General features: G+C 46.5%; 1 protein-coding gene across 5 annotated transcripts in view; it reads right to left on the reverse strand.

Annotated features, from left to right (window-relative positions):
* Window positions 1–27420, reverse strand: part of MLH3 (mutL homolog 3) — a 347318-nt gene that overhangs the window by 84539 nt on the left and 235359 nt on the right. For 4 of the 5 annotated variants that reach the window (XM_078659911.1, XM_078659907.1, XM_078659909.1 and 1 more), the window contains 2 exons: window positions 23807–23878; window positions 294–402 (listed from right to left, as the gene is read on the reverse strand). In XM_078659911.1, the coding sequence (XP_078516037.1) occupies window positions 294–402; window positions 23807–23878 (181 nt within the window). The remainder of the gene's footprint in view (window positions 1–293; window positions 403–23806; window positions 23879–27420) is intronic. The other variant, XM_078659908.1, reaches the window with a different exon arrangement.

Genomic DNA, 27420 nt, shown 5'->3' on the forward strand with positions numbered 1-27420 from the left:
CGGTGCTTTGTAATATCACTTTCAATGGACAGTGAGCATTTCTATGGAGCTTGTTTTTAATGATCGATTCTATGGTATGCCTGCATTGTTGTAATTATTCTAAATAAAAAGATCTAAAGCAAAAAAAATGTTTTTCAAAAAACGATACTTCTCTTTTTTTATTAAAGAGCTCCAGAGTCTTGTGTGGAAGTGCAAATATTCATTGTTTATGTACATTATCAAAGATCCTGTGACAGACCATGGTCATTACTCAAGCCATATATTGTAATTACAAAGTCAGTTTCGGTACCAACCTTAAGAGTCGCCTGTGCTCCTCAGTCACTTCAATCTGCATGGGTGGACAAACTGTAGAGGAGAGTAACCTCTTCCTCCCAAAAGCCTCAGGAACAGCTTCATACGAACCTATGAGCGAAATGGGAAATAAAAGGAAACAGAGGCAGTGTAGTTAATGCTGCGCATGCTCCATCAATGTTAACAATGTGAGCAAAGTGCAGAGATTGTAATAAGCAGGTGGATCAGCATTTGCCTCCTTCAGTCAACCATCATAAAACATTAGGGGACCTAGACACGTTTTGCAGTACGGGCAGAAGTACTACAATAGTCCTAGCCACATACTACAAAACGTTAGTCACAAGGGGAGCCTTTCACTTACCTGCTGACGCTGCCACAGACCGGTCCTTTTCATTTGGCTGCAGGGGCACCTGGAGACAAGCCGCCACCGCCGAGAGTCATCTGTTCAACAGCCTGCACGCGTCGCCGCTCCGGGACTTCAATTCCCGGCAGCCTACGCGGCGGCGCGCTGCCCAGTGACGCGAGGGCGCCAGGAGGCGCACAAAAGCGCCGCTGATACCGGCGGAGCTACGGGAGCCTTTCACTTACCTGCTGACGCTGCCACAGACCGGTCCTTTTCATTTGGCTGCAGGGGCACCTGGAGACAAGCCGCCACCGCCGAGAGTCATCTGTTCAACAGCCTGCACGCGTCGCCGCTCCGGGACTTCAATTCCCGGCAGCCTACGCGGCGGCGCGCTGCCCAGTGACGCGAGGGCGCCAGGAGGCGCACAAAAGCGCCGCTGATACCGGCGGAGCTGGGGGAGCCTTTCACTTACCTGCTGACGCTGCCACAGACCGGTCCTTTTCATTTGGCTGCAGGGGCACCTGGAGACAAGCCGCCACCGCCGAGAGTCATCTGTTCAACAGCCTGCACGCGTCGCCGCTCCGGGACTTCAATTCCCGGCAGCCTACGCGGCGGCGCGCTGCCCAGTGACGCGAGGGCGCCAGGAGGCGCACAAAAGCGCCGCTGATACCGGCGGAGCTGGGGGAGCCTTTCACTTACCTGCTGACGCTGCCACAGACCGGTCCTTTTCATTTGGCTGCAGGGGCACCTGGAGACAAGCCGCCACCGCCGAGAGTCATCTGTTCAACAGCCTGCACGCGTCGCCGCTCCGGGACTTCAATTCCCGGCAGCCTACGCGGCGGCGCGCTGCCCAGTGACGCGAGGGCGCCAGGAGGCGCACAAAAGCGCCGCTGATACCCGCTTCGCGGGACGCCCGGACGAAGCCCGGGCAAAGGGCGGGCCGTCTGAGGCCGTCCGAGGTTGGCCAAGGTTGGGTTGGGCCTGGTCTCTTGGTTTGTTGCTTTGGAGTTGACGTTTCTGCGCATCGACATCTGCCGTGCACATTGCTACGTAAGTTACATTGACTTTGGTTGTATTTAAAGTATATGATGCCTCCAAAAAAGTTAACCACTTCTAGTAACTCTATTGAGAACTACCTGGTGCAAGTAGTTGAAAAAATTAACATCGACAGAAGAGCCTCTTTGGGAATAGACTCACCTGCTCAATCTCCCTTCATTGATATCGAGGCTGATGATCCCTTTGGCCTTCTAATCAACAATAGTACTAATAGTGCTACACCTGATTTGTTTCCAGACACTATTACTATACAGCCCAGTGGTACTGTTGCTGTAGCTGAAGACCTTAGTGTCAATGAGGTATTGGCTGATATAACTATTAGTCATGATCATTCTACCTCCCCTCCAGCACCCGTCCTGGGTAAACGGGAATGTCTCAGGTCAGCTAAAAACAAAGTTGTAAACCTCCCGAGGAAACATTCTGAGGATGAGGAGCTTGACCTGACTAATGAAGCGTACGTTACACTTTCGAATGCCCAATTCAATAAACTACTGGCTCTAATGGACACAAAAATTAAAGGTGTGGTTAAACCCCTGGTTAGCAAAATAGATAAGTTAACTTCTGAGGTTAACCGACTGGAAGGTCTATTACAAAAATCCATGGGTGAGATAGGGAAACTTCCGGAAAATGTCTCTGCAAGGATAGAGGAATTCGTAAACAAATCAGTAACTACAGCTGTTAGTGGTCTCATCCCCGCCCCTGTATTAAATCCCCTAATGGCAAGTGATAATACCCTACCAGGTGATTCCCATATTTCCTCGATCCCTGCTCCTGCTGTTGAAGACCCATTTATTGAAAAGGGGACTTTCGAGCTTGTGGTTGAAGCTTCGCCACTGGTACTTGTCCTTGCCAATGTTCCTCCCTTGGCTCAAGGAGAGCGGGAAACTACATCTTCTCTAAGAAATAAATCTTTATCATGGTTAACCACCAACATGGTAATTACTCCTTGGGGAAAGCAGCAACTTTCTGAAGAGCTCGTCAAAGTGAGAAGGGTACAGTGGATCGGGGATAGGGTGAAAAAGTTTAACGGGGAGTGTGTCGTTCTTCACTTCTCCGACCCTGGGGTCTTGCCTAACATCCTACCAAACATCTTACCACCACAAAGGCGAACAACTTCAATTGTTCCATTGACTTTGGACTTCTTTTATCCTAGAAAGGGAAGTGGACCAAACTCAAGTATTTTAAGAACCAAATGGAACATTATGACTAAGAGGGGGAGGAAGGATGTTGCTTCAGTGGACTGGGGTTTGGGGTTGGAAAATCGTTTTTCTGCATTGTCTAACTTAAGCGATTGCGATTGACAACCATTTACCTGTAATACTGCTGCCGTGCCTCTTTGTGCTAAAAGTACATTTGATTTAGCCTGTAATTTTACAACTACTAGCCCTTTGGGGCTTCTGTCTGTTGATTTACCTGGGTTATCCAATGTTACAACCATAGACCAGGCTACTGAGGGTAAGGTGCTAAACATGCATACTACAAACCCCGGTATTCTTATGACATCTATCTCAGGGAATCTTTTGTCATGGAATGTGGCTGGAATATCTTCTAAAATGGACAGCGCTGATTGGCTTGAATTTATTAATAAGTATGACCTCTGCATTTTCCAAGAGACTTGGGCCTGTGAGCCTACTTTTGCATTGGGGTATGTAAACTTTTATGTTCCTGCTATTAAGGGCCCTAAAGGGCGGCCGATGGGGGGACTTACTATATGGGTTAGACAGTCTTTAAAAATTGCTGTAAAATGTGTGGAACTTGACCAGAAAGACATCCAGCTTATTAGATTGACCAGTGATTTACCCCTCTCCATGGATATATACAATATCTATGCTAGAGGTGGTAGTAAAGGTAGATCCGAGGTTCTAAAGTGCCTTTTTACACTTCTTGAGACCCAATCTGCAGGAAAAAACATTTTAATTGCAGGTGATTTGAATCGGACATTCGAACCTCTCATCACTGGTGATTCTCCTCTGGGATCGGAGGAAGACAAGCTCTGGGACATTCCCACATTAGAGTCCCCCCCGTTAACTCGGTGGACGGCCGATATCCTAGGTCTAAACGCCATGTGCTTGGAGCATGGGTTACGAGCCCTGAACGGCCGAACCCTATCAGACCGTGTTCCCGCCATGACGTTTAATAACGGGCGAAGCAAAAGTCGTATTGACTATGTCATCTGTAGCACATCGTTATGGCCATCTCTCAGTGACATGGTAGTTACAGCTAGGATAGAAAGTGACCACGACCCGCTATGCGTCTCGCATAATTGGTGGACATCTAATGTAATCACTCCAAACCCTTGTGACTTACTTGTGCCGCCAATGATCGTGCAATCCAATAATATGCGTAGGTTAAGGTGGTCTGGTGTTAAGACGGACCAACAGGCCCTGGAAAAGATAGGAGCAGCGGCAGACAAGGCCATTCTGGCATTGGAAAATATTACTGCTTTTGAACAAGGACAAGAAGATGTTAATAAAGTTCATACGACTCTCTTTGATGAAGTCAAAAACTTCTTCTTAAAACCCGCACGAAACAGCAGGGCTTGTCCATTTAAACCAGCTAAGTGGTATAACCAAGATTGCAGGGCAGCAAGATTTAAACTAGGAGCTGCTATTAAAAACAACAATCTGAGTGTCATTCGGTCTGCCAGGAAGCACTACAAAAACTGTATCGCCAGGGCAAAAAGAGACTGGGATGAAGATCACTGGCAGAAACTGAGATGTGCTAGTGAAAGTAAAAATTCTAGGCAATTTTGGCATATTGTCAAATGGGGCCATGATAGATCTCCAGAGCCTCCCAATAACAATGTCCCTCATGATGCCTGGGTTAAGTTCTTCAGCGAGCAGTATTCTTCCAGAGATCAGCCTGGTAGTAATTCCAACCTTATATATCTGTTTGCAGCTGAAGATATTTTTATGCTAAGTGAAATCCTGACTGCCCTGAAATCTGTTCATAGGGGCAGAGCCCCGGGAAATGACGGTGTCCCGGCGGATGTCTTCTTAGATGACACCGACAGGTGGAGTAAATACATCTGCCTTTTATTAAATCATATAGCCAGGGGGGCTGAAATCCCGGTATCCTGGCGGGGTGCAGTCATTATACCGGTATATAAAAAGGGGGATCGTGCACAACCCTGTAATTATCGCCCAATCAGCTTAATAGACACGGTCCAAAAAGTGGTAGGGCGTGTACTCATTAATAATCTGCTTGATTGGGCTGAGGAGCAGAATGTCCTATCCCCTTTTCAGGCTGGTTTTCGCAGAGCAACTAGCACTGTAGACCAGGTCTTCCGCTTCCAACTGATACAATGGCGGACAGTGGTCCTGGGCGGATGCAGTCTCTATGCAGCTTTCGTTGACCTACGGGCTGCATTCGACCTGGTGCCGAGGGCAAAGTTGTGGGAGGTGTTGGCAGCTCTGGGGGTCCCGATGATTATTTTAACCTTGATCATGAGACTTCATGAGGGCACTTATGCTAAGATCCAATGGGGTGGCTATGGTAACGATACCATTGACTTCCCTGTCGAGCGTGGGGTTCGGCAGGGTTGTTCAATGGCACCAACATTGTTTACTCTTTATATAAATGGAATTGTCTCCCTCATGCAAGCTGAGCCCGTAGATGCTCCCTCACTTGCTGGTGCAAAAGTTCCTATTTTAATGTTTGCAGACGACACCTTAATTTTATCAAAATCCCCAAGTGGTCTGCAAAAGGCATTGGTAATTTTTGACAAATTCTGTTGTGATCACGGCTTGGGGGTAAACGCACCAAAAACAAAACTCATGGTTTTTAATCCTTGTAGGAATTTCAAATCCAAAATAACCATGAGTGGGCGCTGCCTTGAAGTTGTGAATTCTTTTACCTATCTAGGGATTCAAATCTCAAATGACAACAGATGGAACCACCACTTGAATCTGGCAGTTTTAAGACACAAACAACTGGCTGGTACCATTATTAAGGAGCACATGAAATCTTTAACTAAGCCAATTAAACCGCCACTAATCATATATGAGGCTAAAGCAATAGGGTCTGCACTATATGGGGTAGAGCTGTGGGGGCAAGAAAACCTCCAGGAGCTACAGAGGTCAGAGAATAGCTTCCTCCGAAAACTAACTGGTACCCCACAGAGCAGTCCCCTCTTACCACTCAGATATGATCTTGGCAGGAAGGAAATCTCGGCTATGTGTAAACTTCGACCGATATTATATTGGCGTAGAATTTGGACCACTCCCGAGTTGTCACAATATGCAGAAGGATTTGCTGATGTGATCAAAGCAGATCGATTTCATGAAATTAAATGGTTTAGATCATTGAGAACTGCATTAAGTGAACTAGGGTTAAGTGAATTATGGTCTGATCCAACCGGGTCATCCTTTCCATCGAAGCTGTTTATAAAAAACCTTTATTGGGAACAGGTTGAAAATAAGAGTCTCCTTAACAACAATAATGGGACTATGACGACTGCCTTCCTTGAAGCTAAACTGTTTCCAATGTTTGAAATGTACTGGGACATTATAACTAGACCCATGGACAGGAAGCTGTTTTTTCAAATGAGGGCTGGCTCACTACCTCTTGGTAATTTAACATCTAAATGGAGAAATGTAGGACCAGCAACTTGTCCAGTTTGTGGGGAAGGCAACGAGACGCTGGGTCATTTTTTGTTTGTTTGCCCTGTATATTCTGTTCCCAGACGTGTGTGGTTGGCCCCAATGTGTAGAAATTTGGGTACTAAAAACAGCATGGTTGCTCTACGTATTGTTGAAACTACCTCCTTAAGTTGGATTATCATAGCGACCGCAAAGTACTTGGGGTGGGCGTGGGTAACTAGACAGAGATTGCTAGTAGGGTGACTACTCTCTGCCTAGTTGATCAGAGACTGCTAGTTTATCTATTCTCTGTTCCCATGCCTGGTGTCTATCTGACGTAAAATTTTTATATCAATTTTTAACTATGTATTTGGATTGTTTTTTAATATGTTTTTATAATATGAACTTTGCACCTTGATGGTAATTAACTGGATGTAATGTTATTTTAAATCTCTTTTTATGTGTATTTGTGCTTAAAGGCATGCTGACTTAGAAATTTAATTGTATTTTATTATGTGTTTGTTTGTCTGCTTTTATGAGTAACTACTCGAATAAAGCACTTTTGAATTTGAATTTGTTAGTCACAAACCTACATGTGGAAGGTCTCCGCCTCTCCTGTCTTTAGTGTGTGGAGATCAAATAGGTATACGTTTTTACAGTAAATGTGAGAAGACAGAGCAGGGGGGGCGAATGGCTGAAATATTTGGGAGGAGTTACAGTGGAGTAAGGATAAGATACTTACCTGTAATCCTAGTTCTCTTCCAGGGGTATCCTCATCAAAGTCATAAGCACATGAATATTCCCGCCCATGCGCGGGGACCCGGGAAACATGGAAAACATATATGTAGCTCTAAAAAAAAAACCACACACACACACACACATATATATATATATATATATATATATATATATATATATATATATATATATTTCACGCCACCTCCAGCGCAGAAATCAAGCCCACCAGTCGGACATCAGAGGAACCATTTTTATTCCAGCAGGTAGAGCCTTACCGGTTTTGACCTCAACAGGTCTTCATCATATGCAACCTGAGAGAACAGGTGAGCAAGGTTTAAATGCATTTTCTTTTATCCAAAAGCGAAGAAGGACTTGCGGATGCATTTCAAAGCAAGCTTTCAAGTAAATTCATTTTTCACCTTGCAAATATCACAAACCTCTGGATGTTTAACGACCTTTCTTTACAGAATCTAGCATCAATGTATATATATATATATATATATATATATATATATATATATATATATATATATATATACACACACACACACACATATATACATAACAATAACAAAATGCAGCCTTCCATACACTAAGGGCTGAGTAATGTTGTAAGAATTTTCTTTGCACATATATACAATTCCAATAAAGCAGGGAGAAAGAAAAAACATTTGAAAACTGCTTTAATGCGCAAAAGAAATCATAATCCTGCAAAGAGGAATGAAAAACATTGCCAGCCCATAGGCTGCATTGCAGAAAACATTAGTGTAGAAAGCTGAAAAGCTAACCCACAGAAACACATATAATAGAACTGGCACCGTGCCTTTAAGGCAGCCATGACCTCTAGCTTCCCATCATGCCTCACGGCTGACAGTTAGGTCAGTTGTTCTTTGTGGAGACCCGAAGGCCAGGGCACAAAGAGATGACATTTACCATGATCATTTGCCCGGGGAGGCTGCTTATGACTTTGATGAGGATACCCCTAGAAGAGAACTAGAATTACAGGTAAGTAACTTAACCTTCTTTTCCAGGGGATCCTCATCAATAGTCATAAGCACAGGAATGAGTAGCAAGCACATCCCCTATTCCTGCGGGCAAATGATAAGCATACAATATAGCAGACATTGTTAAAACATCATGACTACAATCAAGCTAGCATTGGAACAGATTCCTCAAGGAGGCTTGGCCTACTGGAGTATCCTCTCTGGATTCAGAATCAAGACAGTAGCGTCTAGTAAACATGTGTACCGACTTCAAAATTGTTGCCTTGCAAATCTCGGCCATTGGTATATTGCGTAAGAAAGCTATTGAAGCCGCTTTTCCTGTAGTGTGTAGAAAAAGGGGTCAGGCAGATCAGGTCGATTACCCCTTTTCAAGGTTTGCCCGGCGTTAGCCGCCTCTCACCCAACTCACGGTTACCAAATAAAGAGGCAGGCGCTGGAGACTGGAAGGCAGGAAACAGGAGTTTATTTCCGACGGAGCAGAACACATCAGATCGGAGAACGAGGTATCGTTTCGAGGTGCTCTCCCAGCCTCTCTGAGGCCAGGCCTCTTATACACTGGTTTATGACATGTGAACATTCTTTATTGCAATAAAGACACTTTGAAGTATGAAAAGACATCCCCGGAATCCCCGCTTCAGGCCCATTCCCACACATATCTACAGTAGAGGTCCCCACTCCACATACAATAGGAGATGGCTATCACACAGCTGGACATTCCGCCGATTCTTAGAATGTGTGCGCCTGATCGGATCTCAAGGGGGGGGGGGCCATGATCAATCGTAGCTCCTTTGAAGAGAGGCGATTCCATACAGTAAGGGGCAATAAACTGTATCCTCAGGCTAAGTGATGGCCTGGGATCCGTGCAGACAATTGGGCTCAGAGGAAGGGGTCATCAAAGGAGAGGTATTCATGGAAGGAAGGGAGGTGTTGGTCAGGCGCGGGGTGTGATTCCCAGGGGCAGAGTCGCGCAGAAGGAGAGGTCTTATGACCCGTGCATGAGAGAGCGGGGGCAGCCAGAGTGCGCGGGGGGGGGGGTGCTTGCAGCGCCAGGGGAACATGCTGGCGATCGATCGTGAGCAGGGAGACCATGGTGCCTAAAATGGCTGCCGTGCATATTTGTGCGTGAGTCTGAGGAAATGGACAAGATGGCGCAGATGATGTTCAGTTCACAAACTAGATTTCAACAGTCCTCCCTTTTAACATGTCTCGCCAACTTGTCAATTCGGATCTATCCCCATAAGGCCACGTATTTCTACCTCATAGAGGGGACTCATGTGCTCAGTTCCGAAGTCCAAAGTCTTAGGGCACATGCAGTTAGCAATGAGTGAACACAAAGGTGGCAAGCATTGAATACCTAGGCAACACCCACACAGTACCACGACCGGTATCAATATAAATGTAAACAACCTCCATCCCCAGTCCTTCAAAGTACCCCAAAACCAGCTCCCAAGCGACCATCCTTCCTGCTCCTGGTGAACCTCTGAGGAAAGTCTGTGGAGGTGCACGATTGCTTTGTAGACCGAGGGCGAGTTATCTGGCACGTAGGTGCAACAGCTGGATCCGATGATGCGGCATGCTCCTCCACGGTCAGCTAGAACCACATCTAGAACAAGGCGGTTCTGAAGAGCCACCAGGCGGACTGCCTGAAGCTCGGCCGTATTGTTAGTGAGGATGCCAGCCGTGATGTTCATGGTCGTTTCTACTGCCTGGGTCAGGTGTCGGATGGCGCGGCTGTTTGCCATTGGGCTCCACAGAGGAACAAGTCCCTTCACTGCATCCAGGAACTGTGCTCCGGTGGAGTCGGCTTGTTCAATGTCTCTTGCGCGCTTCTGCCGGTGATGGTTTGCTGGGGCCACGTACGTTGGAGGGAGAATGAAGGCGATGTAGCAAGTACCCCCCCAACCTTTTGGAAGCCAAGTGAAAGCTTTGGTGCCACAAACAAAGTACATATTCGGAGAAGCAACAAAGGAGGGGGGATCAATTGAGTCCAATGTTCTGGTGATGTGGCAGGAACTGTGACCCACCAGCTGTGTTCCCAGGCCTTCGAGGCACACGAGGCCCAAGACATTGATAACAGACAGAGCCACAGTCCGAGTGGCAGCAGTTAGTTTCCGTAGGTAGGAGAAGGTGGGTCTGGCTGGATTATGGAACACCTGCATTTCAACTCGTTCCTTGGCAGGGATGTCCATATGGAAGGAGGAACCAGAGGTCAAAGGACAAAAGGGAGCAGATGTCCTTCCGGTTTTGTTCAGCCAGAACCCATGGTAGAAGTGTGACACTGTTTGACCAGAAGTGGCGTTGTCCTTGTAGCTCTCTTACAAGAGGATCAACCAGGCAAGGCAGGAGCCGTGAACTGAGAAAGGGGAAGGGATGAAAGGCATGGAGTGTCCGGTGGCATGCGGGAGCAACCGGCAGATCCAGCAGTTTGTGGCGTTGGCGGCAAGGTTGTGTTGGTGCAACAGTTGCACGAAGGAATTGTTCCAGAACTCCTTACGCCTTTCTCGGAGCTGAGGCGAAAGGGAGATCAGGTGATGCTCTTCCATCATCTTCTTATCTGGCGCTTCCATCATCTTCGAGGTGCTCGGTAGTGGGCAGAACCGCAGACTTCGTTTAGCTTCTCTCCGGGTAACCCTTGGTTGTGTTTAGGCTACCGTTCTGAGATTCAACTTAGTCCGTGGTCTACTTAGCCGAAGCTCCCTCCTTTCGACGCAGGAAATACCCTTCCCTGGATGGCACAGTGGGATCAGAGAATTTTGCAAGTTCGAGTGCCTCGGTATCAGGATAACAGTTCAGTGATGGCCGGTCTTTGTTCAGGAGCTCTTCTTGGGTGCTGACGTTTTCTGTCGTGGCCAGGGTCGAGGAGACCTTCTTACAGTGGTGTGCATGCAGCCAGTGCCGTTTCCCCTCCACTCGAAGAGCCGTCCGGGTGGTGATCAGTACTTGCCAGGGGCCCGTCCACCGGGGTTCCAGACTCTTCGCCCGTTGGAAATTTCGGATCAGCACATAATCCCCCGGTTGGATATCGTGACCCGGACCCCTGGAAGCATCGGGGATGGCCTGCTGCACCTGCTGATGAATGACAGACAACGTTTTAGTCAATTTGCACAAGTAATCAGACAGTAGGACGTCCGGGACGTCGTGAATGGAGGTCGGTTTAGGGGCAGTCCAGAGGTTCATCGGTCGCCCAAATACAACCTCGTAGGGGGTCAAATGGTGCTTAGTGGGAGTGGAGCGCATCGATAGCAATGCCAGTGGGAGGGCATCTGGCCATTTAAGTCCTGTGGTGGCCACTATCTTCGACAGTTTTAGTTTCAGTGTGGCGTTGTGTCGCTCAACTAAGCCAGCAGATTGGGGGTGAAAGACTGCATGAAACCTCTGTTTTACACCCAACCCTTTCAAGATTAGTTGGATAACTTCAGCTATGAAGTGGGGGCCGTTATCGCTCCATAGAATTCGACAAAGACCGTAGCGAGGGAAAAACTCTTTCAGTAGTACCTTGGCAGTGGTCATGGCAGTGTTATCACGGGTTGGATAGGCTTCTACCCATTTGCTGAAGGCACACACAATGACTAATACATACTTCAGGCTTTGGCATCTTTCTAGTTGGATGTAGTCCATCTGGAGGACCTCAAAAGGATGGTCGGGGACCCCAAACCCTCCCCGGGGTACCACAGTTCCTTTCCCAGGGTTGTGTTGCAGGCAGATAAGGCATTGCTGGACCAGGCGTCTGGCTGAGTCGGGGATTTTGTCGTTGTGCCAGACCTTGGAGATGAGTTCGATCATGGGGGCAGATCCTATGTGTGCAGGGGAGTGAGCCATAGTCAGTATGGGGATCAGGTACGAGTTGGGTAGCAACCATTTGTTAGTGTCCTTTGTCCGCCAGCAGCCTTCATCGTCTTTCAATCCCACCCGTGCCCATTCAGTCAATTCGTGTGGTGAGCTGGCCATCTGGATGTTCCTAATAGTCTCCCTAGCGTCCGTCCATTTTTCAGCTTGTGACCTAGTCACGTACATGTGAGTCGTCGTCCTATTTTCGGCTGTGGTTCGAGCAGTGATGTCGGCCAGTGCGTTTCCCTGTCCTATGATGTCCGTCACCTTTCTGTGTGCTTGGCATTTGATTACGGCCAGTTGCTTGGGGAGGAGAACTGCTTCAGTCAGAGCGGAGACTAAATCTCCGTGCAGGATGGGTGTGCCATGAGATGTCAGAAATCCCCTCTCCTTCCATAAGAGCCCAAAATGATGAACCACCCCGAAGGCATACTGGCTGTCCGTGTAAATGTTTGCAGTCGTCCCCTTTGCTAGGATGCATGCTCGTGTGAGGGCAATCAGTTCTGCCGCCTGTGCGGATCGTTGCGTGATGCGGGCGGTTTCAACTACAGTTCGGGCTGTGGTAACTGCATAGGCAGCTGAGGTGGTGCCGTCGGGGAGTTTTATGCAAGAGCCGTCTACCCATAGCTCTCCGTCAGGGTTTGGGAAGGCGGTGTCTCGGAGGTCAACTCTACTCCTAGTCTGTTCGTCTGTGAGGGTCACACAGTCATGTATAGGGGGGACATTTGGGTCATTTTCGGGCAACAAGGTGGCTGGGTTCAGTGTGGTGCATCTTTTCAGCGTGATGTGGGGTGCAAGCAGAGTCAGTTCGTATCCAGTCAGTCGTGCGCTAGTCAGGTGTTGCGTCTTAGTCTGGTTCAGGAGGGTGTCAACAGCATGGGGCACTAATACCGTGAGGGAATTCGAGAGTACGATCCCCTCACTTTGTCGGATAGAGACAGCAGCGGCAGCTACGGCTCGAAGGCAGGCAGGCAAGGCTCTCGCTACGGGGTCAAGGGTGGCAGAGAAATAGGCACATGGTCGTTGCTTGGGGCCAATGGTTTGAGTCAGGACAGACAAAGCGCACCCCTCCCTTTCGTGAGTGTAGAGAGAGAAGGGTTTGGTGTAATCGGGGGTTCCTAGGACTGGTGCAAAACAAAGGGCGTCTCGAAGTTCTTTGAAGGAAGATTGGCATTCGGGGGTCCAAGGGAGTGGGAAGGGGACATCTTTGGCTAGTAGGGAAAGTAGTGGCTTTACAATGAGGCTGAAATTTGGCACCCACTGCCGGCAGAAGGAGGTGAGGCCTACCAGGGAGCGGACTTGTTTCTGGGTCTTTGGGACAGGGGTTTCTAGAATGGCCTGAATTCGATCGGGTGTAAGCTTTCTCCCGTCTTTGGACAAGAGGTGGCCTAGGTAGGTGACCTGGGGTTGGCAGAATTGCAACTTTCTCTTGGAGACCTTGTGGCCATTTTCCGCAAGGAAGTGCAAGAGTTGGATGGTGGCTGTGACTGCAAGTGGAGTGGTGTCGGCCGCCAAAAGGATGTCATCGACGTACTGTATCAACACCACTCCCTCCGGTAGCTGAACGGCGTCCAGCTGTCTCTTGAGGGCCTGGCTATAGATGCTGGGACTTTCTGTGTAACCTTGGGGAGCTCTACAAAATCTATATGAGCGGGATTTTAACGTGAAGCCGAAAAGGTAGCGGCTGTCTGGGTGGATGGGGATGGAGAAGAAAGCGTTCTTGAGGTCTATTACAGTAAAGGTGGTGGCTGTGGAAGGAATCAGGGTCAGAATGGTGGCGATATCTGAGACTACGGGGTACTGCGGTACAACTACCTTGTTGACCTCTCGAAGGTCGATGATGAAGCGGTACGCTTTCTCATCTCCCTCGCCCTGCTTCTTCACAATGGGTAGGATAGGGCTGTTGCAAATATTGCTGACTACTTCCTCTACCACTCCTGCCTCTACCAGGGACTGGATTATCATTACCAATGCCTTCTCACCTTCGGGCGATATCCGATACTGTGGGAGTTTTGGGAGTATCGCATCTTGGCGAACAGTTATGTGCACGGGGTCGATCATCATTCGTCCTACGTCAGCGTCAGTTTTAGCCCACAGATGCAGAGGTAGAGAGTCAAGTACGGATGCGTCAGCGTCAGAGATGGAGAACATGTGTCGTGCGGGATGAGGTCTGAGCAGAGTCGGGTTATCGTACAGAATGACTCGAACTCCGTCCTGTGAACACCTGATAGTAGCTCGGAAATGCTTCAGTAAGTCAAGTCCCATAATGGCATCGGGGGTGTTGGAGGAAAGCAGAAACGTCGTGTCAGTGGGGTTACTGTCCAAGTCGAAGGAAACCGGTGCGGATAAGGGGTTAGTGGAGGGCGTTCCATCAAAGCCTATTGATGTTATGTGTGAGCCAGACAAGGGTGCCCTTGGAATCAGTCGTTTAGATAACGCACTACGTGTCGCGCCAGTGTCTACCAGAAATGGAGACTTCGTACCTAGGACCTTAGCGGTGACATAAGGACCTTGCTGGTCAACATAGAGCTCGACTGGATCCCTCCCTTGCCCTAGGCAGTCCTATGCAAAGTCGCGGGCATCGTCACAGTCAGTCTGCTGGCATTGGTTCTGTCGGGGGTGGTCGAAAGTGTTCGGTCTGCCTGATGTCATTGCTGGCGTCGTTTGCGTGCCCTCGTCCCTGTCCTCTATTTTTCGGCCCACCCGCTACGTCTTTTGCGTCCCTATTTTTGTACATTTCTAGCAGGACCGGGCACTGGGACTTCCAATGCCCAAATCCTTTGCAAAACGCACACTGGTTCTCATCGAGGTCTGTTCGTGGAGCGCCGGGTGCGGGTGTGCGGTCTCTAGGGGGGGGATTTCTAGGAGCATTCGACTGGTAGTTTCCTCTATACTGTTCCCTTCCTGTCGTCACTCCTTGCAATTGAGCAATCATCACTCGTTCTTTCAAGTCCTTTTTCTTTTTCTCAGTCGCCCTATCGTTCTCTTGCCGTTCGTAGTATTGAGCAATCTGAAGGATAGCCGCGGGTTTGGAGGCAGCCCAACTACTTTCACTAGTCTGCAGTTTTTGCGAGACTTCTGGTGTCAGGCCTTTTACAAAGTTCTGGACGAACAAGTGATGTCCGGTCGCAGAGGTCATGTCCTGGCCACTGTAATCGGAGAACACCGTTTCGAACCGGGAGAAATATTCTGAGGCGTATTCCTGTGGTTTCTGGCAGCAGGCCGTTACTATCGACCAGTCCACCTTCTTTTCTGGTACTATGGTTTTCAGTTTTAGTACTATTTTGTCTGGCAGGTCTAGAATCGATTTCAAGGGTTTCTGTCCGGGCTCTCGCTGTTTGTCTATGTCATCGAGTTGTGACCAGGTATGTCCAAACAGCTCAAGGTGGTCGACTTTCCGGATTTGCTTCCACACATCAGCTGGCAGACATAGCCCGAAAAACAAGTCGATGTCCGCTAGGGTCATAATCGTCGCACCCAAGGCGGTACCTAATTCTGTGTAGAAGGCAGTGGGGTTCTTTCGTAGATCGGGCAAGGACTTTCGGAAAGTCAGGATGTCTTTCCGATCCCAGGGTTGGTAGACCCAGTTGTACACTACCCTCCCTCTCGCATCTTGGTGGTTAATATCGTCGTGTGTTCCCTGTCCTCGTGAGGGGACCCAATAAGGTGCCGCTTCTCTTATTGGCATCATGGTGTCAGTTTTCTCGGTTTGAGGTTCAGTCGCTACAGGGGTCGTGGTGTCGGCTTCTAATCTTTGTTCAGTGAGGTGGCGGAAGACTTCAAGCGTGCACGAGAAGAGGTCCGTCACATCACCCTCGCCCTCGTCTCCAATGTCGACTTTTCTATACAGAGTCGTTAGGCTTTCAGGACCTTTGTTACGATACCGGTCTTCATAGGCGTTAAGGGTGTGGTAACAGAAACGTGCAACAAAGTGTCGTTTGTGGTTATCAGCATATGTATTCCATATATCTGTCACGTAATCTTCGTTTTCTTTCCGTTCTACTAGCGTCTTTACGATCTTATCAATCCCTGCTCGTTCATTCTTACGCAATCGATTGAGCCTAGCACAGTCTTTCTTCTCAGTTTCGGGCTCATCTAAGGTTGCTGCTTGCGCTGCGCTGAGTACAAGGGGCTCGGCCGGCGCGGAGGCCGTGAGGACCGAGGCTCTGGCACTGCTCTCATCTGTGCTAGGGGGTTGCGTGCGTTGCACTAGAGGTTGGGAAGGGGCGTATGGAGGGGGCATGTAGATGATCGGGGGACCTAGCAGTAGATCATCGTTCGCTCGCTGCTTCGAAGGTAGCTCAGGGTAAAGCGTAGAGGGTGTTCTAACGGGACATTGGCTCGATGTCTCGGATTCTTGCTTCAGTCTAGCTCCCTCTCTTTCCTTTATCTCTTCTTTCAACTTGCTCGCTGCTAAATTAGCTGCTTTTCGCAATTCTTTCTCTAGTCTGACTTTGTTTCTTTTCTTTCGTTGTTCCGTTTCCTTGCGCCACATGCTGAAACTATCAAGCATAGTGGGCGTTGTTTTATTGTTACAAAGGGCTGTTTCCAGCACGCTTATTTTTGCGTCATCGAAGGATCCTATCAGTGGCCACTGACTTTCCTGATCCTTTTTAGTATATTTATGCCATAACTTACTATAAGCTACGGCGACTAGTCCATACTTTAAAAACATATCCTTATTAGGGGTGCCCTCCAGAGGAGCCGGTCCGGGCTGAACCAACTACTGAACAATGGGGAGAAGATAGGCATGACGGGTTACAATGGGGACAAAAGTCTGCACTACCTATCCTTCACTACTTTGCGAAGACTAGACAGAATATTTCTATTCTACAGTATTTGCAAATAGGGAATACCCAAAGAGAGAACCAATTCCAAACAGTCAATGTTCGGACAAACAAGCAATCAATCAAATGAGGAATAAAATAGGCGCGACGGGTTACAACGGGGGCAAAAGCCAGCGCTACCTACCCTTTCACTGCTTACAAAGACTAGACAGAATATCTCTATTCCACGTTATTTGTAAGCAGAGAATACCTCCAAAGAACCAATATCGAACAATTAATGTCCGTTCAATCAAACAATCAGTGGCGAGAAAGAAATAGGCACGACTGGTTACAACGGGTGCAAAGGCCTGCGTTACCTATTCTTCACTATCTGCAAAGGAGGACAGAATACTTTTATCCTTCCCCGTTTGTAGACAGAGAATTCTCGAGAAAACAATCCTCGAACAAACAATGTTCGGGCAAACAATCAATCAGTGGGGGAGAAAGATAGGCACAACGGATTACAACGGGGGCAAAGGCCTGCGTTACCTACCCTTCACTACCTGCAAAGGAAGAGAGAATACTTTCTATTCCTCTCCGTTTGCAGACAGAGAATCTCCAAGAGAACCAACAATTCGGAGAGTAATACTAGTATTTTCCAATCAATCAATCAAATATTTCACAGTTTGTCGTGTTACACGACCTTACCCGGACCGCATGGACAGTTTCCTGTCTTCCGATTCCAGCGCCCGATCATCCTCTATCTTCTGTCGTGGCACTCCTGATGGTTCCCAGTCAGGGTCGTAGATCACTCGAGAGAGGTCTGCTCGGAACCAGTGAAGTTCGGATGATCGGCTGCCAGACGAGGGTCTATCGGGCAGGTGCACTTCCCGATCGTTGCAGTCGTTCACTCCGTCGTCAGGACCTCTCCCACTGGATCCACGTGTCGCTGATGGGCCCCACGTTTGGGACGCCAATTGTAGAAAAAGGGGTCAGGCAGATCAGGTCGATTACCCCTTTTCAAGGTTTGCCCGGCGTTAGCCGCCTCTCACCCAACTCACGGTTACCAAATAAAGAGGCAGGCGCTGGAGACTGGAAGGCAGGAAACAGGAGTTTATTTCCGACGGAGCAGAACACATCAGATCGGACAACGAGGTATCGTTTCGAGGTGCTCTCCCAGCCTCTCTGAGGCCTGGCCTCTTATACACTGGTTTATGACATGTGAACATTCTTTATTGCAATAAAGACACTTTGAAGTATGAAAAGACATCCCCGGAATCCCCGCTTCAGGCCCATTCCCACACATATCTACAGTAGAGGTCCCCACTCCACATACAATAGGAGATGGCTATCACACAGCTGGACATTCCGCCGATTCTTAGAATGTGTGCGCCTGATCGGATCTCAAGGGGGGGGGGGGCCATGATCAATCGTAGCTCCTTTGAAGAGGGGCGATTCCATACAGTAAGGGGCAATAAACTGTATCCTCAGGCTAAGTGATGGCCTGGGATCCGTGCAGACAATCGGGCTCAGAGGAAGGGGTCATCAAAGGAGAGGTATTCATGAAAGGAAGGGAGGTGTTGGTCAGGCGCGGGGTGTGATTCCCAGGGGCAGAGTCGCGCAGAAGGAGAGGTCTTATGACTCGTGCATGAGAGAGCGGGGGCAGCCAGAGTGCGCGGGGGGGGGGGTGCTTGCAGCGCCAGGGGAACGTGCTGGCGATCGATCGTGAGCAGGGAGACCATGGTGCCTAAAATGGCTGCCGTGCATATTTGTGCGTGAGTCTGAGGAAATGGACAAGATGGCGCAGATGATGTTCAGTTCACAAACTAGATTTCAACAAGTGGAGTGAGCTTTAGGGGAAACCAATAGAGGCTTGTTCACCAATTTATAAGCCAGTTTGATGCAGGACACTATCCACCTCGAAATGAATCCTTTGGAGGCTGGTAAACCTGTCTGAATAGCACCATAGTTTATAAACAAAAGGTCAGATTTCCTAATCGATTTTGTTCCCTCCAAATAGAATTTGAGAACCCTCTTGAGGTCTAGTTAGTGAAGAGACCTGTCTGCTGGTGAAGCAGGATTAGGGAAAAAAGATGGGGGAGAAATTGTCTGGTTGATATGGAATTCAGACACCACTTTTGGTAGGAAAGAAGGGCGAGTCCTCAAAGCCACCCTATTGTGATGGAAAATCGTATACGGTTCCTTAGAGTAGAGTGCCTGGATTTCCCTCACTCTTCGTGCTGCTTTAATAGCCACCAGAAAAGCCACTTTCCATGTTAGGTGCTGTAACATGGCCTTACGAATGGGTTTGAAAGGAGGACCCATCAATTTGGACAAGACTAAATTCAACTCCCAAGGAGGGGAAGGAAGTCGGACAGGGGGAAATACCTTCTGAAACCCCTAAAGGAAATCCTTGACCACCTGAAGTTGAAAGAAAGAAGGTTGGTTAGGTGACTTTTTATTGGCTGTAATGGTCGCGAAATGAACTTCAAAGATGTGCACGTTAAGCCTGATTTGGCTAAATAAAGAAGATACGTCTAGATTACCTCCTCTTGCCCGCTAGTAGGGCTACAACCATTACGCATACACCACGAGTAAAATCTCTTCCATTTAAAAGAGTAAGAACTCCTTGTGGACGGTCTCTTTGACTCCCTCAAAATGTTCATACAGTCCTGAGGGAGATTCAAGTGTCCGTACTGCAGGACCTCAGGAGCCATGCTGCCAAGCTCAGTGAGGGAAGGCTGGGTGCAGAATTATCCCGCCCATTTTGGTCAGAAGGTCCGGCCTGAACGTAAGCTTCCTGTGCGGACAGATCGAGAGCTGCAATAGGTCCAGATACCACCGTTGGCGAGGCCAGTCTGGTGCTATCAGGATCATCTTCATCCTGGATTGGATGAGCTTGGTCACCACAATCGGGATGAGAGGAAGAGGCGGAAAGGTGTATGCAAACGTCTTGGACAAGTCTATCAAAAGAGCATTCCCTCTCGTTCCTGGTCGGTAAAATCTGGACACGAAGGCGTGGCATTTTCGGTTTAGATCGTCTGCAAAGAGCTCGATGGATGGATGACTCCATTGATGAAAGATGTCTGCCACCACCTCGTCGTTGAGCACCCAGTCTTCTTGTTCTTCGAAGTGCCGACTGAGAGCGTCTGCCCGCATGTTCTGTTCTCCTGGCAGATGCACCACTGTGATTGAGAGGTTCCTGGCCAGAAGGCAGTGCCGGATCGCTTGAGATTCCAGTGACAGCCGGCGAGAGCGAGTTCCAGCTTGTATGTTTAAGTATAAAAACTCTGAAAATAAAATAAGTAATACATGGTGGTTGTATTGTCCTTTTTTATCAGTATCGAATGGAATGCCTTGAGGTCTAGATGAACTGCCCGCATCTCTAACATGTTTCTTCTTTTACGATGAGCATGAGCTGGTCTATGCTCTGGAGATTTGTCTCGACGATCCCTGGTTCAAGTAGTAGGTGATCTGTCCACCTCCTGCACCAGTCGTACTAGCGGTGATCTATGCAGTGGACTGGAATAGTCCGTAGGTCACTGTGCTTGGCTGGAAGGCTCTTTCTGCCATTGATGGAGGGGAAGCAGCCATCTTGGCAAAAGATGAATGGAAGGAGATTTTTGCCTTCGTGGAGAAGTTCTTGGCCTTGTCTGTTGCTCTGGAGAAGAACAGCTTCTCGACGTTGAGAGCACTTGGGGGTAGCTCATAACTGAACCAGAGGACTCTCTGCGGCCTTTGGAGGATGAGCAACGTCTTGAGAAACGATGTAACGTTGATTGAGAGTGTCTCGACGTCGCCTGCCTATGTGTCGCCAGTACCGGTGAACTTTTCCAGAGGGATCTTCTCTTCGACGTCGACCTCTCTTTGTGTCTAGACGTCAAATGTTCTGATGTCGAACACCTGGACCCCAACAAAACGACTGAGAAACCCGTCTAGACGTCATGTCCTTTCGACCTCTTGGATCTCTCTCTCGACGCTGAACGTCTAGTGGAACTCAACGGAGTTGAGATCGGAGCCCTTCTTGGCATCGATGGAGACTGTAATACAGTTATATTACATCATACATAACAGCTACTATATTTAATGACACCCACTCTCAAAAGAGTCAAAAAATTGTAATAAGGAGTTATAGATGTGTCAAGAGTGACACATCCCCTGCGTTCATAAAACCGTATTAGAATGCCATAAAGTAGATGTTAACAAGTGTATAGCAATGAATTGTTATTTTTGTTCACATTGCAGTGGCCCCTGAAGAATGGACGAAGGGTCCCAAAATGCATAGGGCAATTAAGCGGAATCTACATTAAGAAGAATGCACCACACATCTATGTTATGAGAATTATGTACATATTGTTTCTGATCATATGATGTAATACAACTGTAACTCATTGAATATGGGTTTGTGTTGAATTACAAAGACATTTTTTTGGGGGGGGGGGATACCCTATTGTTGACCTCAGTGATTTGTGTATGAAAGCAGTAATATTTTATGTTATTCACACAGTTGAAATTGTTGAGACTGGAAAATTGGTCTTGTAGTGCACACGGTTAGTTCAAACTATTCCACTTGATTTTCTTTATATTCGTTACATATGTGGGACAGGCAGCCCATAAACACTGTGTAGCACACATCATTAGTTAAACTAGTGAACTGATTTCACTTCATTTCATTACTTTCACTTTATCAGTTAAAGCCCGGTATGCATCACTTGCACTATTCAGCCTGAGAAAAAAGGAACTGTCCAACAGACTTACCGACAGACATTATTGGATAAGGCAGGCCGCAAAGATTCTTAAAGGAGCAGCGTTTAATTCCTTATGTGTATATGGTTTGCACTGGGGCACCATTTTCAACCATTTCTTATTTGTTTGTTTGGCTAATTGGTTTGAAAGAAATAAATGTTTCCTTTCTTTCGGATGCTTTTGCTTTTTTAGCTTAATTGGAAAACTTGAAAAATTATTTGAAATGTGGTGTTCTGAGATATTGTGCACACACGAACACCGATATATTCTACCTTTTATGAATATTGGAGATAATCCTGTATCCAAGTATTCACATAAGTTATACTGACATCTCCATCATGGGATAGTAAATAATGTTCATGAACACTGACTACATCAGCAAGCTCTCCCGTGCTTCCGCTATCATTGCAATGCTTCAAGTCCCATTTATGTATGTCAAATTCCACTTCTAGCAAAACCAAACTGTGCCATCCCTGCTCTCTGACGTCCTAACTCCCTTTGATCGGTTTGTGTTTCTGAATCACAGTCCTTAGATATGAAGTGCCCTATCAACTTTAGGTCCAACTTTTGTGCTTCAAGACCTTGACACTGAGCCATCCCTCTATGGAGAAGCCCTCTACATTGATGGCATACCATATCATGATGGCCATCCGTAAAGACCCAGTATCAATGGCAAGGGCCTCTCTGGTCGCCGAGGCCATATCTCAACATCAAGTATCATATTGGAAGGAAGCCTCTGAAGAACCTCTCAAGTGATTAGAGTGAAGATCGGAAGAACTTTTGTAGGGACATAGGGCCAGATGTATGAAACTATTTTGCTTTCGCAAACTGTGCGAATCGCAAAATTGGTCCGTTTGGGAATGCAAAATGGCCTTTCCTTATGTATGAAAGGCCTTGGCATTCGCTATTTAGGTAATTGCAATTTTTAGCAAATACCTAGATTGCGAATGCAAATAGGGAATCACAATTAGCGAATCCCTAATGCACATGTAAGAAGCCTTTCCTAACTGCAAACTGTGCATTTAGGAAACGCTATTACCATCAACTTCAAGTTGATGGTAAGCATGTGCAAACTTTGAGAAATGCACAAAGTGCCATGCAGCGCACACTTGCCCCTAGAGCATGTGCGTGCCATACATGTGCACCTTTTTTTTAGGGGAGCTTCAGGGGAGCCTTAGGCCTTCGGGCACCCTTGACTTTGCATTATTTAATTTGTGATTACCAATTAGGTAATCACGATTTAGGTTATACAAGACCATTCCCACCTATGAGCCTTGAAGCCTATTGGAACTAATGGAATCACAATTACAAATAGCAATTCCCTAATTGTGTTTGCGATTTTTAAGAAATCGCAATTAGGGAATTGCTATTTCCGTCTTTTTTGTTAAATCTCATTTTGCGATTTCCAAATAGTGATTCGGTAAAATCGCTATTTGAGAATCGCAAAATTCTTTTTTGATACATCTGGCCCATAGCTCCAGCATAGACATTCTGCTATTCTAGCCCTGAAATAAGAAGGGCGACTCTCAGGCTGGGCGGTTTAATCCCATATCGTAGAACTGGCTATTAACATTTCTCCATCTTCTTCATATTTAGGCAGCAAAACACCTTTCTTTCTTTCTTAAGGAAAAACATGACCAGTGTGAGAAAAACAGTTGAGGAAGCAGATGAAATTCCCACACTAGCAATGGGTTCTGTGGAGATGAGAAACCCTACAGTTAAGGTTTTTGTCATGGAGTGGAAAAATGAAACGAGGCACCATCTTCCAGTAAGATAATAATGAGGCTGTATAATTTATTTATGTCCCTTAAAGTTAGGATGCAGTTTTTCCTTTATAGACTTTATATCTATGGGAACGGCTTCCTTTAATTTTCAGGGGCGGGGAGCAAAAAATAGGCTTCGCCAGCAATTCTTTGCTATATATGCTTTTAAAACCATTTTCATTTTCGAACAGTTTTAAGTTTTGATAAGCATATATATCATTAAAATATAAACAAAACAAAAACAAATCCATTTTTTACATTTAGAGAATTGTATTTTATGTGCTAAAAAGGTTTTTGGGATCCAACATATACAGAAGGATATTCATGGCTTATGAAAATTAATACCATGATGTAGAATATGTCTTTATTTTTAAACCATTTCAATCCTACGTGTTTTTAGAAGCGCTCGGTAACCTCACAAGAGCTGCAGGAAAAATCCTAGTAGCTAAGAATAATAGTGGCTATTGCCTGATGGACATACCTATCCACACCCTTTAGGTTGACAGAAAACCAGTACACCCTTCACCCTACGTCTCTAGTGAACGCCTCCTGGAGGAGGCTCAGATGTGCAGTGTGCTCAAGCAACACCAAACCCTAGCACACTGCTTGAAATGGGAGGCCGACAAGTGAATATGCCCATTGACTGCCTGGTGATTAAAAGGGTTATTTGACACTATCCTGTAGCTCTCACCTGCGATGAGTTGCTCTAGACGGACACGTTCGTGAGCAGCATGCTGATCTACTAGAACAAGTAGATTACCATCTAGAAGACAATAAATGTGAAAAACTAGATCAGTGGTAAGGGAGGGTAACTGAAATATAATTACGAAAGGTATTAAAATAGGAAACAACCTTTCCTACAGTTAGCCTGTAGTCTCTATGGTGATGGGTATAGCAGAGGAGGCACCTGGAAAGTGGGGCGGGGGGCACCATAAATGATTGCAAGCACGTTCCATGAAGAGGGAAAGAAAAAGTTATGTACCTGTTACTATAGTTCTTCAATATTAGTATCGTTCATAGATTAACATGCTTGAATCATTCCGGTTGTCGAGCTGGAAGTCCCACAATACACAGAGAGCAGTACAATGTTAAACATGGGCAGAAAGCCTTGACGTGGTCACAAAAATAGCCTATTCACATAATTTTAAAAAGATCAGAAGCTCAGTCAATTAGCACACCCTTTACCCTTCCCTGCCCAAGTCTCCATACTGCTCAGATTTTGTAGCACTGGTGTTTGAAATAATTAACAAAGCATGAGTGAGCCTGAGATGGGGAGGAGGTTTAGTCACGTGTGAATCTATGAGAAATACCAAAACCAAAGAACTACAGTTATGGGCAAATAACGTTTTCTTTATCAATCTTGAATCTTTCACAGATTCACATGCTTGAATCAGAGTAGCATTCAGTAATTTACAGTACAAAGAATTATAGCAGATGGTGGGAAAAGAAGAAAGGAAGAAAAAGCTCTCCTTAATGACAGAGAGGATGCAATACTGCTGGTACCACCGCCGCAGCTCTGTTAACTGTTGAGTCAGTCAGTCAGTTAAGCTTTATTCGATTATAAATAATCATAAAAGCATATTTATAAAACAATAAAATCGCCTGTTACAGAAAGATAGGAAACCACAAAAAATTATGGAATAAGTTATACAGTAAAAAATCTTACATCAGAATAGATTTTCTGCACTTAAAAACAGACTTTAAAAACAACGAAACAGATAAAATTGCAAATTCTTCCCCAAGGGATTGCACGGCTATGAATGCAGGACGGCATTGTCGCAGGCCTAGTGTTCTAAGCAGCGGGAGAATCCACCTTTTCCTCTGGACTGTATAAAATTTACAGAAAAATAAAACATGCATGGTGGATTGTACTGACAAATCGTCGCATGGACAATTAGACAGCTGCCTAGACCAATCGTTAATTGCTGGAAAACTAAGTGACCAATGGACAATGCCTATCCTGAAATGTGTAAATAAAAATCTTTCAAAGTTGGAGGATACTAAAGTTAAATACGACTGCATCTTAAAAGTAGTCAGGATGTTTTGGTGGGCGAGAACAGAGATTTTTAATATCTCTGTATTTAATCGAATGTTTTCTAGATACTCCAAACAGCTCAGTTTGAAAACTTTCCTATTTACTTTAGTCAAGGTATTGGGGTTATCAAAATATTCTTGATGTCCTAATTTACAAAAGAATTCCTTGACATATCTGAGCCAACTTATATGTGATACCCCAATAACATCCGCTATATAAGATATACCCAACTCTGAGTGGCAATTGAAAGTAGAGACACTAACCGTGACGGCAAGTAGGTATCTAAGAAATCTGTTTTCGGCCCTCTGTAGAGATGTTACATCTACATGTCCCCAAATACCCGCTCCACAGGTAGCTATTGCGACACATTTAGCCTTGTAAATTTGAAGTAGTTCTGGGGGAGGGCGTCTGCCTAATTTCTTACTAAAATTAACCAGGGCTGCCAGTGACTTGGAGACTAACAGTCTCCTTAAATTAACACCCTGTGTCCATGTGCCAGTACGTTCAAATAAGACCCCCAAGTATGAAAAGGTATTAGCGCACTCCAGACGATTCTATTCTAAGAAGAACGTGCAACGCTTTTTGCTCTCCGGGCCGCATTTTTAAAATGAATGCTTTGGATGTGTTTACTGTAAGGCCCTAGTTGGACATAAAGTTCACAAAACTAGATAATACCTTCTGGAGGCTATTCGGAGTGCAGGCCATAAGCACCGCGTCATCCGCATACATGAGCACAGGGAGTGAGGGCTTCCCTACTGACAGTAGGTCCTGGCACTCATCCCTCAGAACACGGTCCAAGTTATTAATATACAAGGTAAAAAGAAAGGGTGCCAGGACACAGCCCTGCCTTACTCCTCTTCCAACAGTAAAGGAATCTGTGCACTCACCCCCTGCCCTGAATCAGTCCCTGTCCCTAATATAACATTGTCCAGGCGTTGATTACCTCGCACCTGGACTACGCCAACGGCTTGTATACTGGCCTGTCTGCGGGTCTCTGTCATCGCCTCCAGACAGTCCAGAATGCTGCAGTCCGACTGGTTGGAGGTATACCCTTACGTGAACACATCTCGCCCCACCGTCGTAGACTTCACTGGCTACCGATACATAAAAGGGCCCAATTGAAGGCACTGGTATTGGCTCACCGTGCACTGAGAGGTAAGGGTTCTGCCTATCTTTCTACCTGTCTGGTCCCCTATAACAACACCAGGACTCTTCGCTCCTCTTAAAAAAATTTCCTCACTATCCCCAGATTTAGGAAAAATCGCTCTGGCGGAACAACTTTCCAAGTGTTTACTTCGGCCCTCTGGAACAAGTTACCAAATTCCATCCGGTTGATTCAGGAAGAACAACCCTTCCGGAGAGCCCTAAAAACTCACCTGTTCTGCTGACCATCTTTTTTCTAAACATCATCTTATCCAGCATATGATCACATAGGAGCGCCGGGACACCCCGTTGGGGAAGCTGTGCGCTATATAAAAATACACTAAATAAATAAATAAATGGTTCCATTCCCAACCTCTCCAAAATCGGCCATAGTTTTTTATGGTTGACACAGTCGTAGGCCGCGGACAAATCAACAAAGGCCAGGTAGAGAGGGCCCCTTTTCGCCTTAGTATATTTGGCAAAAGTTAATTCTAAATTTAGGCACTGATCTATAGAGCCAAGCCCTTGCGGAACCCATATTGTATATTACTAACAACAGAATAATTATCTGCCCAGTCCTGCAATCTAAAAAGGAGTACTCTTCCAATTATTTTGACTGTGATGTCTAAAAGCGAGATAGGCCGATAGCACACTGGATTGTGCCTATCCCCCTTTTTAAAAATAAGGCTGGTCGAGATACAGGCATTAATAACTTTTGTTAGAATTGGTCCCCAAAAAGTAATATTAAGTTTGAAAAGGTCCACGGGGATGCCATCAGGGCCTGGGGCTTTATCACTCTTGCTCATTGCGATTGCCTCCTCAATTTCATTAAGATCTAATTTAAGGTGTGAATGGTAATTTACAGTCTGGTATTCTACCCTAACCCCGCCAAATCATTACTACTGGGTTCAGGACAGGGTGCAGAGTATAATTTAGAAAAGTGATCAACACATTCGCCTTTAGAAACCGCTATCTCTATAGTTGCCCTCCTTGGATCAGCCAAAAAGGGAGCATTGACTGCTTTCCAAAACGCTGAAGAATCTTTCAATTCTGACGCAGCTCTCAGGGCATTCCATGCCTCCTTCTTTAAATAAGGCTGTAACAGTAGACACACACTTCTTGTGCAA

This window comes from Lissotriton helveticus, chromosome 9 (assembly GCF_964261635.1).
Source record: "Lissotriton helveticus chromosome 9, aLisHel1.1, whole genome shotgun sequence".
Taxonomy (NCBI): domain Eukaryota; kingdom Metazoa; phylum Chordata; class Amphibia; order Caudata; family Salamandridae; genus Lissotriton; species Lissotriton helveticus.